General features: G+C 42.9%; 1 protein-coding gene across 1 annotated transcript in view; it reads right to left on the bottom strand.

Annotated features, from left to right (window-relative positions):
- Positions 1-3,670: 3,670 nt before the first annotated feature.
- The window catches only part of LOC306768999 (uncharacterized protein), a gene marked incomplete at both ends in the record, with an annotated part of 153,406 nt that continues 141,501 nt past the window's right edge, over positions 3,671-15,575 (bottom strand). The window contains one exon of the mRNA XM_079257499.1: positions 3,671-4,083. Within this exon, the coding sequence (XP_079113625.1) occupies positions 3,671-4,083 (413 nt within the window). The remainder of the gene's footprint in view (positions 4,084-15,575) is intronic.

The raw sequence follows: 15,575 nt of genomic DNA, 5'->3' as shown, positions 1-15,575 counted from the left end.
AATAATAATAATCATCATCATCATCATCATCATAATAATAATAAAACAAACCTAAAACAGTTTGAAAAAGGTCACTGGCCATAATATGACACATACATTTCGTACACACACACACACACACACACACATATATACATATATATATATATATATATATATATATATATATATATATATATATATATATATATATATATATATATATATATATACAACCTTTATTTAACCAGGCAAAGTCAATTGAGAACAACTTTTCATTTACAATGATGACCTGGCAAATAACATCTGTCTGTCTACAGTGGCATGCAAAAGAATTCATACCCATTACACTTTTCCACATTTTAACACATTACACACCACAAACATAAATATGTTTCATTGGAATTTTATGTGAAAGACCAACACAAAGTGTCATACAGTTGTGAAGTACAATGAAAATTACACATTTATATTCAGAAATAATAAAAAGTGCAGACCAACTATTACTCTTTGTTAGGTTGCAGTTACAGACTGTGTCCACTAGGGGTCTGCCACCACTTTATAATGGAGCACATGAATCTTGTCTTGTAGAAATCGACCAAAACACAAACATGAAAGACGACAATACAGCATCTGACATGTACATCATCAAATAGTCACAGCTTAGTATGTAGAAGACGGAGGAGGACCAGGTCTCAGTGTGGTCCAGAGTCCAGACCTGGTCCTGACTGCAGGAACCAGACCGGCTGACATCATGTGAAACTGATGACATCATGTGAAACTGATGTCAGAACTTGGAGGTGAACTCCCCGCTGCCCCCTGGTGGATGAACCCTCTAACAATCATGGTGACATGGAGGATCATGGAAGCATGAGAGCAGTGATGCTAGAAACAGAGGAACCTGATGACGTACATAAACGTTGGTTAAACGAGCAGATCTGGGCCGGGACCCTGGACCACTCGACCCACTTCACGTTTAGAAATAAGACTTCTTGCATCTGGTCTGCCTCCTGGCTCTCTGCTCCTGCATTTGGGTTCCCACATCTCCATGAACCGGGACAGCCACCAGGATCCTCTTTGTTTGCTCCGGATGTCAGACGCTAACATATCAGCAAAACTTCCTCATGTTAGCTGAGAGACGACATCCAACGCTTTTATTTAGTGTTTTTATTTATTCTGTCAACCTAACCTCTGTGTGGAAGTTACAAAGCGCTACCTTTAACTCTAATTTATGGACAAATAAACGTACATTTAGACATGAACGTATGTTTACTCCTCATCCAACCTTGTTTTGGTGGGCAGCCATCGTTACTGGTGAACTCAGGATAGGTGGGTCTGCTCCCACTTCCAGCTTCAGAAGGTGTTCATGCTATATGTCCAACTGGGAACTCAGAAAATCTGACTTCCGAGACCAACTTAAAGGCAGCGTGTGTTTCTGCCGGACCACCAGCTGGAACCAGAAGACCGACGGTTTAATGGCTGAAAACTGGAGGTAGAGCTGCTGATTGTCTGCTGTCAAGCTGAACCAACCTGCCACAGCGGCACAAATCGGAGCGCCGGCACAGAAAAGCATCGCTCAGCTGCGTTGGACTACGATGCATTCAAGTCCTGCTCTGTAGTTACGAGCATTAGACCAAGTTTGATTACATTATTCATGTTCCAACGAACGGGCTGCACGGTGGCGCAGTGGTTAGCTGGGTCGCTTCTTGGCTGGTTTGGTCAGTGGCCTTTCTGTGTGGAGTTTGCATGTTCTCCCCGTGTATGCGTGGCTTCTCTTCGGGTACTCCGGCTTCCTCCCACCATCCACAGACATGCATGATAGGTTAATTGGTCACTCTGAATTGCCCATAGGAGTGAGTGTGAGCATGAGTGTGGTTGTTCGTCTCTCTGTGTGGTCCTGCGATGGACTGGCGAGCTGTCCAGGGTGTACCCTGCCTGTCGCCCAAAGCCGGCTGGGATAGGCTCCAGCTTCCCCGCTTTCCTGAATCGGAAAATGAATGAATGAATGTTCCAACGAACACATCAGAAGCATCATTGGGAGCTTGTAAAATCCTGTTGCTGGTGGGACATTAGACAGTTAACACATGAAGTCTTGGTATTATTACAGCTTTTGACCAGAAATGTTTTAATTAGCTGTCTGTGTAATAAACAAACGATCAGTGTTATGTCTGAACGAGTTCACAGAGCAACAGTTCATGAGCTCTGCTTTTCTGTCTGATGAACGTTACTGTGAGCGCGCTCAATTCAGCGTTTGTTCACACAGTTCAACTTTAGTTGAGTGCCAAATTTCCACGGACCCTTTGGTGCAAAATCTTGACTACAATGGAATAAAAACACCTTAAAAGGCTCCTGACAAAAAGGGGGAAATACCAGATCTGGCAACATCTGCCACTACAGTTGCACTGCGCTTGCGTCAAATAGCGAAGCATGGAGGGATGAAAGATCCTGCAGCTTCCTTCTTTAGTTTGTGTAGAAACTGAACTTTCCCAACACTGCAAACGATGTAAATAGTTAAATGTGGTTTTTATGTGGTGGATTTCAGTCTGACAGCGGCGTATCCTGAACCAGGACACGTTGGGTTCTCGTTTTTTGCACATTATCAGTGCTCGACTGTTGACAGTAAAACATCTTCTACCTATCTGAGTGGAGAACTTGAATGTATTTGCAATCAGAGGTGTAAAAACATGGTTTTAAAGAGTTATAAATACAGCAAGTAAATCAGAGAACTGAAACAACTAATATTACAAAAGTTACATAGTACTACTACTACACTGCATTATACCAGGCGCCGTCAAGAACACAGAAAAACATCAGAAAACACTAGAAGGGCCCGCAGCGATTTTCTTTCTGGGGAACCAGAAACTCTAGCAACGGCCCTGCTTCCACTTGGAGAGACTTTTAGCCAACATGGTCTGACCTTTGGCTTCTACGCTGATGACGGCCAAACTCATGTGGCCGTTTCCAGGAACAGCTTTTACCCTCCGACTGTCTGACGTCAGGACCTGGTGAGTTCCCAACTTCGGCAAAGTAAACAATGAAAGGACAGAAATGATCTTGTTTGATATTCATGAGGTCATGACTGATTGACTCGGGACCTTTTAAAGTCACATTGATAACCAGCCAAAACTTGACAAACTTATCAATTTAAAAAAATTTTTTTATCATCTTCGTCTGCTGCAAGGATGCTGCTGCAAGGTCTCGTTACCCTGATCCTGGTGTCTTTGCGGTGGTTTCCTGTTCTTTTTAGTATCGACTGATTGATCCTCACCGTTTCTACCTGCTTGTCTGATCAGACTGTCCATCCATGTAAAATCCACAGCAGCTGGAGTTACTGAGGAGAGAAATAATCCAGCAAACACAACTTTCCTTCCTTGCATCTGTACATCTGAGTATAAAACAGGCGTGATGACGCAGCTTGGTGTTATCTAACTTCCTTACCAGACGTACATTTCTCCCATGCAAACTTTAACCGGGGCACGTTGCAGGCCTAAATGCAGAAATCAATAAAACACGTTGATTTTAGGTCTTCTGCAGTGAAACCAGTCAAAGGAAAAGAAAAGTTAGTTGGCATTTTTCTGCACATTCCTAAATCTTCATCTGAGAGCAGGAGTAGAAACACCATGAGGAAGAGGAGGACAGGAGAAGTTTAAAGGAGAAGCTTGACATGTGGATGTAACTGAGGAGAACCGGGTCAGAACTGCACAGGATGCGCCTGGTAAAACACCAGTAAAGGCTCGCTGAGAGAGCCCCGTTCCAGGCAGTACAGACTCTGAGTCAGAGCCTCGTGCAGGACCAGACTCCCTCTCTCGTCTGTGTAGCGCAGCTGGAAACCCAGCAGCTCAGGAGGCTTCGCAACCAGAACCGTGGTCACATCGAACACGTCGTACCCAGACAAGGGTCGCTGATCCAGAGTCAGCTGTCTCTCCTCCAGGGCCGGACTTTCTCTCAGACTTTCCTGGGAAGCGACGACACTGTGCAGGCTGACGGTCACGCTGAGGGGAAGGTGGAGGGTTTTCCGAAACAGAACCAGCTCTGCGCCAAGCATGGACGGGTTCAGGGTGCTGATGTTAAACCAGATCCAACCTTGTGGTGCATGGCGCGGACCTGAGAGAATACAACACAGAATCTGTTACAGCTCTCGGAGTGATGCGTTAACCAGTCTAGTTACCACAAAGATGATGAAGCAACTGCAGCTACATCACCATCTACATCACCATCTACATCACCATCTGCATCAGCAGCTACATCACCATCTACATCACCATCTGCATCAGCAGCTACATCACAATCTACATCACCATCTGCATCACCATCTGCATCTGCAGCTACATCACCATCTACATCACCATCTGCATCAGCAGCTACATCAGTATCTACATCACCATCTGCATCAGCAGCTACATCACTATCTACATCAGCATCTACATCACCATCTACATCACCATCTACATCACCATCTGCATCACCATCTACATCACCATCTACATCAGCATCTACATCAGCAGCTACATCACCATCTACATCACCATCTACATCACCATCTGCATCAGCAGCTACATCACCATCTACATCACCATCTATATCAACATCTACATCAGCATCTACATCAGCATCTACATCACCATCTGCATCAGCAGCTACATCACCATTTACATCACCATCTACATCACCATCTACATCAGGACCTATATCAGCAGCTACATCACCATCTACATCACCATCTATATCACCATCTACATCACCATCTACATCACCATCTATATCACCATCTACATCAGCATCTACATCTGCAGCTACATCACCATCTACATCAGCATCTACATCACCATCTACATCAGCATCTACATCACCATCTGCATCAGCATCTACAATAGCATCTACATCAGCAGCTACATCACCATCTATATCACCATCTACATCAGCAACTATATCAGCATCTACAAAAAAATTACATCTTCTTCTTCATCTGCAACCACATCGGCAACTACATCCTCATCTATATCCTGAGCCTACATCCGCAGCTACATCAGCATCTAAATCAGCAGCTACAACAGCAATTACATCCTCACCTACATCACCATCTACATCAGCATCTACATCACAATCTACATCACCATCTACATAAGCATCTACATCAGCATCTACATCAGCATCTACATCACCATCTGCATCAGCAGCTAAATCCCCATCTACATCACCATCTACATCAGCATCTACATCACCATCTACATCAGCTTCTACATCACCATCTACATCAGCATCTACATCACCATCTACATCAGCATCTACATCACCATCTACATCAGCATCTACATCAGCAGCTACATCACCATCTACATCACCATCTGCATCAGCAGCTACATCACCATCTACATCACCATCTGCATCAGCAGCTACATCACCATCTACATCACCATCTGCATCAGCAGCTACATCACCATCTACATCACCATCTGCATCAGCAGCTACATCACCATCTACATCAGCATCTACATCACCATCTGCATCAGCAGCTAAATCACCATCTACATCAGCATCTACATCACCATCTACATCACCATCTACATCAGCATCTACATCAGCATCTACATCACCATCTACATCAGCATCTACATCACCATCTACATCAGATTCTACATCAGCAGCTACATCACCATCTACATCACCATCTACATCATCATCTACATCAGCATCTACATCACCATCTACATCACCATCTACATCAGCTTCTACATCACCATCTACATCACCATCTGCATCAACAGCTACATCACCATCTACATCACCATCACCATCTACATCAGCATCTACATAAGCAGCTACATCACCATCTACATCACCATCTACATCACCATCTGCATCAACAGCTACATCACCATATACATCAGCAGCTACATCACCATCTACATCACCATCTATATCACCATCTACATCAGCAACTATATCAGCATCTACAAAAAAATTACATCTTCTTCTTCATCTGCAACCACATCGGCAACTACATCCTCATCTATATCCTGAGCCTACATCCGCAGCTACATCAGCATCTAAATCAGCAGCTACAACAGCAACTACATCCTCACCTACATCACCATCTACATCAGCATCTACATCAAAATCTACATCAGCATCTACATCACAATCTACATCACCATCTACATCAGCATCTACATCACCATCTACATCACCATCTACATCATCATCTACATCAGCATCTACATCACAATCTACATCAGCATCTACATCACCATCTGCATCAGCAGCTACATCACCATTTACATCACCATCTGCATCAGCAGCTACATCACCATCTACATCAGCATCTACATAAGCAGCTACATCACCATCTACATCACCATCTACATCACCATCTGCATCAGCAGCTACATCACCATCTACATCACCATCTATATCACCATCTACATCAGCATCTACATCAGCAGCTACATCACCATCTGCATCAGCAGCTACATCACCATTTACATCACCATCTACATCACCATCTACATCAGGACCTATATCAGCAGCTACATCACCATCTACATCAGCATCTACATCAGCATCTACATCAGCAGCTACATCACCATCTGCATCACCATCTGCATCAGCATCTACATCACCATCTACATCAGCATCTACATCACCATCTACATCAGCATCTACATCAGCATCTACATCACCATCTACATCAGCATCTACATCACCATCTGCATCAGCATCTACAATAGCATCTACATCTGCAGCTACATCACCATCTACATCACCATCTACATCACCATCTACATCACCATCTACATCAGCATCTACATCACCATCTGCATCAGCAGCTACAATAGCATCTACATCAGCAGCTACATCAGCATCTATATCACCATCTACATCAGCAACTATATCAGCATCTACAAAAAAATTACATCTTCTTCTTCATCTGCAACCACATCGGCAACTACATCCTCATCTATATCCTGAGCCTACATCCGCAGCTACATCAGCATCTAAATCAGCAGCTACAACAGCAATTACATCCTCACCTACATCACAATCTACATCAGCATCTACATCACAATCTACATCACCATCTACATCAGCATCTACATCACCATCTACATCAGCATCTACATAAGCAGCTACATCACCATCTACATCACCATCTACATCACCATCTACATCAGCATCTACATCACCATCTGCATCAGCATCTACAATAGCATCTACATCTGCAGCTACATCACCATCTACATCAGCATCTACATCACCATCTACATCAGCATCTACATCACCATCTACATCAGCATCTACAATAGCATCTACATCAGCAGCTACATCACCATCTATATCACCATCTACATCAGCTACTATATCAGCATCTACAAAAAAATTACATCTTCTTCTTCATCTGCAACCACATCGGCAACTACATCCTCATCTATATCCTGAGCCTACATCCGCAGCTACATCAGCATCTAAATCAGCAGCTACAACAGCAATTACATCCTCACCTACATCACAATCTACATCAGCATCTACATCACAATCTACATCACCATCTACATCAGCATCTACATCACCATCTACATCAGCATCTACATAAGCAGCTACATCACCATCTACATCACCATCTACATCACCATCTACATCAGCATCTACATCACCATCTGCATCAGCATCTACAATAGCATCTACATCTGCAGCTACATCACCATCTACATCAGCATCTACATCACCATCTACATCAGCATCTACATCACCATCTGCATCAGCATCTACAATAGCATCTACATCAGCAGCTACATCACCATCTATATCACCATCTACATCAGCAACTATATCAGCATCTACAAAAAAATTACATCTTCTTCTTCATCTGCAACCACATCGGCAACTACATCCTCACCTATATCCTGAGCCTACATCCGCAGCTACATCAGCATCTAAATCAGCAGCTAAAACAGCAACTACATCCTCACCTACATCACCATCTACATCAGCATCTACATAACAATCTACATCACCATCTACATAAGCATCTACATCACCATCTACATCAGCATCTACATAAGCAGCTACATCACCATCTACATCACCATCTACATCACCATCTACATCACCATCTGCATCAGCAGCTACATCACCATCTACATCACCATCTATATCACCATCTACATCAGCATCTACATCAGCAGCTACATCACCATCTACATCACCATCTACATCACCATCTGCATCAGCAGCTACATCACCATTTACATCACCATCTACATCACCATCTACATCAACATCTACATCAGGACCTATATCAGCAGCTACATCACCATCTACATCACCATCTACATCAGCATCTACATCAGCATCTACATCAGCAGCTACATCACCATCTACATCACCATCTGCATCAGCAGATACATCAGCATCTACATCACCATCTACATCAGCATCTACATCACCATCTACATCAGCATCTACATCACCATCTACATCAGCATCTACATCACCATCTGCATCAGCATCTACAATAGCATCTACATCTGCAGCTACATCACCATCTACATCAGCATCTACATCACCATCTACATCAGCATCTACATCACCATCTGCATCAGCATCTACAATAGCATCTACATCAGCAGCTACATCACCATCTATATCACCATCTACATCAGCAACTATATCAGCATCTACAAAAAAATTACATCTTCTTCTTCATCTGCAACCACATCGGCAACTACATCCTCATCTATATCCTGAGCCTACATCCGCAGCTACATCAGCATCTAAATCAGCAGCTACAACAGCAACTACATCCTCACCTACATCACCATCTACATCACAATCTACATCACCATCTACATCAGCATCTACATCACCATCTATATCAGCATCTACATCACCATCTACATCAACATCTAAATCAGCATCTACATCACCATCTACATTACCATCTGCATCAGCAGCTACATCACCATCTACATCACCATCTGAATCAGCAGCTACATCACCATCTACATCACCATCTACATCAGCAGCTACATCACCATCTACATTACCATCTACATCACCATCTGCATCAGCAGCTACATCACCATCTACATCACCATCTGCATCAGCTTCTACATCACCATCTACATCACCATCTGCATCAGCAGCTACATCAGCATCTACATCACCATCTGCATCAGCAGCTAAATCACCATCTACATCAGCATCTACATCACCATCTACATCATCATCTACATCAGCATCTACATCAGCTTCTACATCACCATCTACATCAGCATCTACATCACCATCTACATCACCATCTGCATCAGCAGCTACATCAGCATCTACATCACCATCTACATCAGCATCTACATCACCATCTACATCAGCATCTACATCACCATCTACATCAGCATCTACATCACCATCTGCATCAGCATCTACAATAGCATCTACATCTGCAGCTACATCACCATCTACATCACCATCTACATCAGCATCTACATCACCATCTGCATCAGCAGCTAAATCACCATCTACATCAGCATCTACATCACCATCTACATCACCATCTACATCTGCATCTACATCAGCATCTACATCAGCATCTACATCACCATCTACATCAGATTCTACATCAGCAGCTACATCACCATCTACATCACCATCTACATCATCATCTACATCAGCATCTACATCACCATCTACATCACCATCTACATCACCATCTACATCAGCTTCTACATCACCATCTACATCACCATCTGCATCAACAGCTACATCACCATCTACATCACCATCCTCATCAGCATCTACATAAGCAGCTACATCACCATCTACATCACCATCTACATCACCATCTGCATCAACAGCTACATCACCATCTACATCAGCAGCTACATCACCATCTACATCACCATCTATATCACCATCTACATCAGCAACTATATCAGCATCTACAAAAAAATTACATCTTCTTCTTCATCTGCAACCACATCGGCAACTACATCCTCATCTATATCCTGAGCCTACATCCGCAGCTACATCAGCATCTAAATCAGCAGCTACAACAGCAACTACATCCTCACCTACATCACCATCTACATCAGCATCTACATCACAATCTACATCAGCATCTACATCACAATCTACATCACCATCTACATCACCATCTACATCATCATCTACATCAGCATCTACATCACAATCTACATCACCATCTACATCAGCACCTACATCACCATCTACATCAGCATCTACATAAGCAGCTACATCACCATCTACATCACCATCTACATCACCATCTGCATCAGCAGCTACATCACCATCTACATCACCATCTATATCACCATCTACATCAGCATCTACATCAGCAGCTACATCACCATCTACATCACCATCTGCATCAGCAGCTACATCACCATTTACATCACCATCTACATCACCATCTACATCAGGACCTATATCAGCAGCTACATCACCATCTACATCAGCATCTACATCAGCATCTACATCAGTATCTACATCAGCAGCTACATCACCATCTGCATCACCATCTGCATCAGCATCTACATCACCATCTACATCAGCATCTACATCACCATCTACATCAGCATCTACATCAGCATCTACATCACCATCTACATCAGCATCTACATCACCATCTGCATCAGCATCTACAATAGCATCTACATCTGCAGCTACATCACCATCTACATCACCATCTACATCACCATCTACATCAGCATCTACATCACCATCTACATCAGCATCTACATCACCATCTGCATCATCATCTACAATAGCATCTACATCAGCAGCTACATCAGCATCTATATCACCATCTACATCAGCAACTATATCAGCATCTGCATCAGCATCTACAATAGCATCTGTATCAGCAGCTACATCAGCATCTACATCACCATCTACATCACCATCTACATCAGCAGCTACATCACCATCTACATTACCATCTACATCACCATCTGCATCAGCAGCTAAATCACCATCTACATCACCATCTGCATCAGCAGCTACATCAGCATCTACATTAGCATCTACATCACCATCTACATCAGCATCTACATCACCATCTGCATCAGCAGCTAAATCACCATCTACATCAGCATCTACATCACCATCTACATCACCATCTACATCATCATCTACATCAGCATCTACATCACAATCTACATCACCATCTACATCAGCATCTACATCACCATCTACATCAGCATCTACATAAGCAGCTACATCACCATCTACATCACCATCTACATCACCATCTGCATCAGCAGCTACATCACCATCTACATCACCATCTATATCACCATCTACATCAGCATCTACATCAGCAGCTACATCACCATCTACATCACCATCTGCATCAGCAGCTACATCACCATTTACATCACCATCTACATCACCATCTACATCACCATCTACATCAGTACCTATATCAGCAGCTACATCACCATCTACATCAGCATCTACATCAGCATCTACATCAGCATCTACATCAGCAGCTACATCACCATCTACATCACCATCTGCATCAGCAGCTACATCAGCATCTACATCACCATCTACATCAGCATCTACATCACCATCTACATCAGCATCTACATCACCATCTACATCAGCATCTACATCACCATCTGCATCAGCATCTACAATAGCATCTACATCTGCAGCTACATCACCATCTACATCACCATCTACATCACCATCTACATCAGCATCTACATCACCGTCTACATCAGCATCTACATCACCATCTGCATCAGCATCTACAATAGCATCTACATCAGCAGATACATCAGCATCTATATCACCATCTACATCAGCAACTATATCAGCATCTACAAAGAAATTACATCTTCTTCTTCATCTGCAACCACATCGGCAACTACATCCTCATCTATATCCTGAGCCTACATCCGCAGCTACATCAGCATCTAAATCAGCAGCTAAAACAGCAACTACATCCTCACCTACATCACCATCTACATCAGCATCTACATCACAATCTATATCACCATCTACATCAGCATCTACATCACCATCTATATCAGCATCTACATCACCATCTACATCAACATCTAAATCAGCATCTACATCACCATCTACATCACCATCTGCATCAGCAGCTACATCACCATCTACATCACCATCTGTATCAGCAGCTACATCACCATCTACATCACCATCTACATCAGCAGCTACATCACCATCTACATTACCATCTACATCACCATCTGCATCAGCAGCTACATCACCATCTACATCACCATCTGCATCAGCAGCTACATCAGCATCTATATTAGCATCTACATCACCATCTACATCAGCATCTACATCACCATCTGCATCAGCAGCTAAATCACCATCTACATCAGCATCTACATCACCATCTACATCACCATCTACATCATCATCTACATCAGCATCTACATCACCATCTACATCAGCTTCTACATCAGCATCTACATCACCATCTACATCAGCATCTACATCACAATCTACATCACCATCTACATCAGCATCTACATCACCATCTATATCAGCATCTACATCACCATCTACATCAACATCTAAATCAGCATCTACGTCACCATCTACATCACCATCTGCATCAGCTGCTACATCATCATCTACATCACCATCTGTATCAGCAGCTACATCACCATCTACATCACCATCTACATCAGCAGCTACATCACCATCTACATTACCATCTACATCGCCATCTGCATCAGCAGCTACATCACCATCTACATCACCATCTGCATCAGCAGCTACATCAGCATCTACATTAGCATCTACATCACCATCTACATCAGCATCTACATCACCATCTGCATCAGCAGCTAAATCACCATCTACATCAGCATCTACATCACCATCTACATCACCATCTACATCATCATCTACATAAGCATCTACATCACCATCTACATCAGCTTCTACATCACCATCTACATCAGCATCTACATCAGCTTCTACATCACCATCTACATCAGCAGCTACATCACCATCTACATCAGCATCTACATCAGCAGCTACATCACCATCTGCATCACCATCTGCATCAGCAGCTACATCACCATCTACATCACCATCTGCATCAGCAGCTACATCAGCATCTACATTAGCATCTACATCACCATCTACATCAGCAGCTACATCACCATTTACATCACCATCTACATCACCATCTACATCACCATCTACATCAGGACCTATATCAGCAGCTACATCACCATCTACATCAGCATCTACATCAGCATCTACATCAGCATCTACATCAGCAGCTACATCACCATCTACATCACCATCTGCATCAGCAGCTACATCAGCATCTACATCACCATCTACATCAGCATCTACATCACCATCTACATCAGCATCTACATCACCATCTACATCAGCATCTACATCACCATCTGCATCAGCATCTACAATAGCATCTACATCTGCAGCTACATCACCATCTACATCACCATCTACATCACCATCTACATCAGCATCTACATCACCATCTACATCAGCATCTACATCACCATCTGCATCAGCATCTACAATAGCATCTACATCAGCAGATACATCAGCATCTATATCACCATCTACATCAGCAACTATATCAGCATCTACAAAGAAATTACATCTTCTTCTTCATCTGCAACCACATCGGCAACTACATCCTCATCTATATCCTGAGCCTACATCCGCAGCTACATCAGCATCTAAATCAGCAGCTAAAACAGCAACTACATCCTCACCTACATCACCATCTACATCAGCATCTACATCACAATCTACATCACCATCTACATCAGCATCTACATCACCATCTATATCAGCATCTACATCACCATCTACATCAACATCTAAATCAGCATCTACATCACCATCTACATCACCATCTGCATCAGCAGCTACATCACCATCTACATCACCATCTGTATCAGCAGCTACATCACCATCTACATCACCATCTACATCAGCAGCTACATCACCATCTACATCACCATCTGCATCAGCAGCTACATCAGCATCTATATTAGCATCTACATCAGCATCTACATCAGCATCTACATCACCATCTGCATCAGCAGCTACATCACCATCTACATCACCATCTGTATCAGCAGCTACATCACCATCTACATCACCATCTACATCAGCAGCTACATCACCATCTACATTACCATCTACATCACCATCTGCATCAGCAGCTACATCACCATCTACATCACCATCTGCATCAGCAGCTACATCAGCATCTATATTAGCATCTACATCACCATCTACATCAGCATCTACATCACCATCTGCATCAGCAGCTAAATCACCATCTACATCAGCATCTACATCACCATCTACATCACCATCTACATCATCATCTACATCAGCATCTACATCACCATCTACATCAGCTTCTACATCAGCATCTACATCACCATCTACATCAGCATCTACATCACAATCTACATCACCATCTACATCAGCATCTACATCACCATCTATATCAGCATCTACATCACCATCTACATCAACATCTAAATCAGCATCTACGTCACCATCTACATCACCATCTGCATCAGCTGCTACATCATCATCTACATCACCATCTGTATCAGCAGCTACATCACCATCTACATCACCATCTACATCAGCAGCTACATCACCATCTACATTACCATCTACATCGCCATCTGCATCAGCAGCTACATCACCATCTACATCACCATCTGCATCAGCAGCTACATCAGCATCTACATTAGCATCTACATCACCATTTACATCAGCATCTACATCACCATCTGCATCAGCAGCTAAATCACCATCTACATCAGCATCTACATCACCATCTACATCACCATCTACATCATCATCTACATAAGCATCTACATCACCATCTACATCAGCTTCTACATCACCATCTACATCAGCAGCTACATCACCATCTACATCAGCATCTACATCAGCTTCTACATCACCATCTACATCAGCAGCTACATCACCATCTACATCAGCATCTACATCAGCAGCTACATCACCATCTGCATCACCATCTGCATCAGCAGCTACATCACCATCTGCATCACCATCTGCATCAGCAGCTACATCACCATCTACATCACCATCTGCATCAGCAGCTACATCAGCATCTACATTAGCATCTACATCACCATCTACATCAGCAGCTACATCACCATTTACATCACCATCTATATCACCATCTACATCACCATCTACATCAGGACCTATATCAGCAGCTACATCACCATCTACATCAGCATCTACATCAGCATCTACATCAGCATCTACATCAGCAGCTACATCACCATCTACATCACCATCTGCATCAGCAGCTACATCAGCATCTACATCACCATCTACATCAGCATCTACATCACCATCTACATCAGCATCTACATCACCATCTACATCAGCATCTACATCACCATCTGCATCAGCATCTACAATAGCATCTACATCTGCAGCTACATCACCATCTACATCAGCATCTACATCACCATCTACATCAGCATCTACATCACCATCTGCATCAGCATCTACAATAGCATCTACATCAGCAGATACATCAG

The sequence above is a fragment of the Telmatherina bonti genome, assembly GCF_933228915.1.
Source record: "Telmatherina bonti genome assembly, chromosome: 18".
Taxonomy (NCBI): domain Eukaryota; kingdom Metazoa; phylum Chordata; class Actinopteri; order Atheriniformes; family Telmatherinidae; genus Telmatherina; species Telmatherina bonti.
The sequence above is the reverse complement of the archived record's forward strand: the minus strand, read 5'-3'. Positions and strand labels throughout refer to the sequence as shown.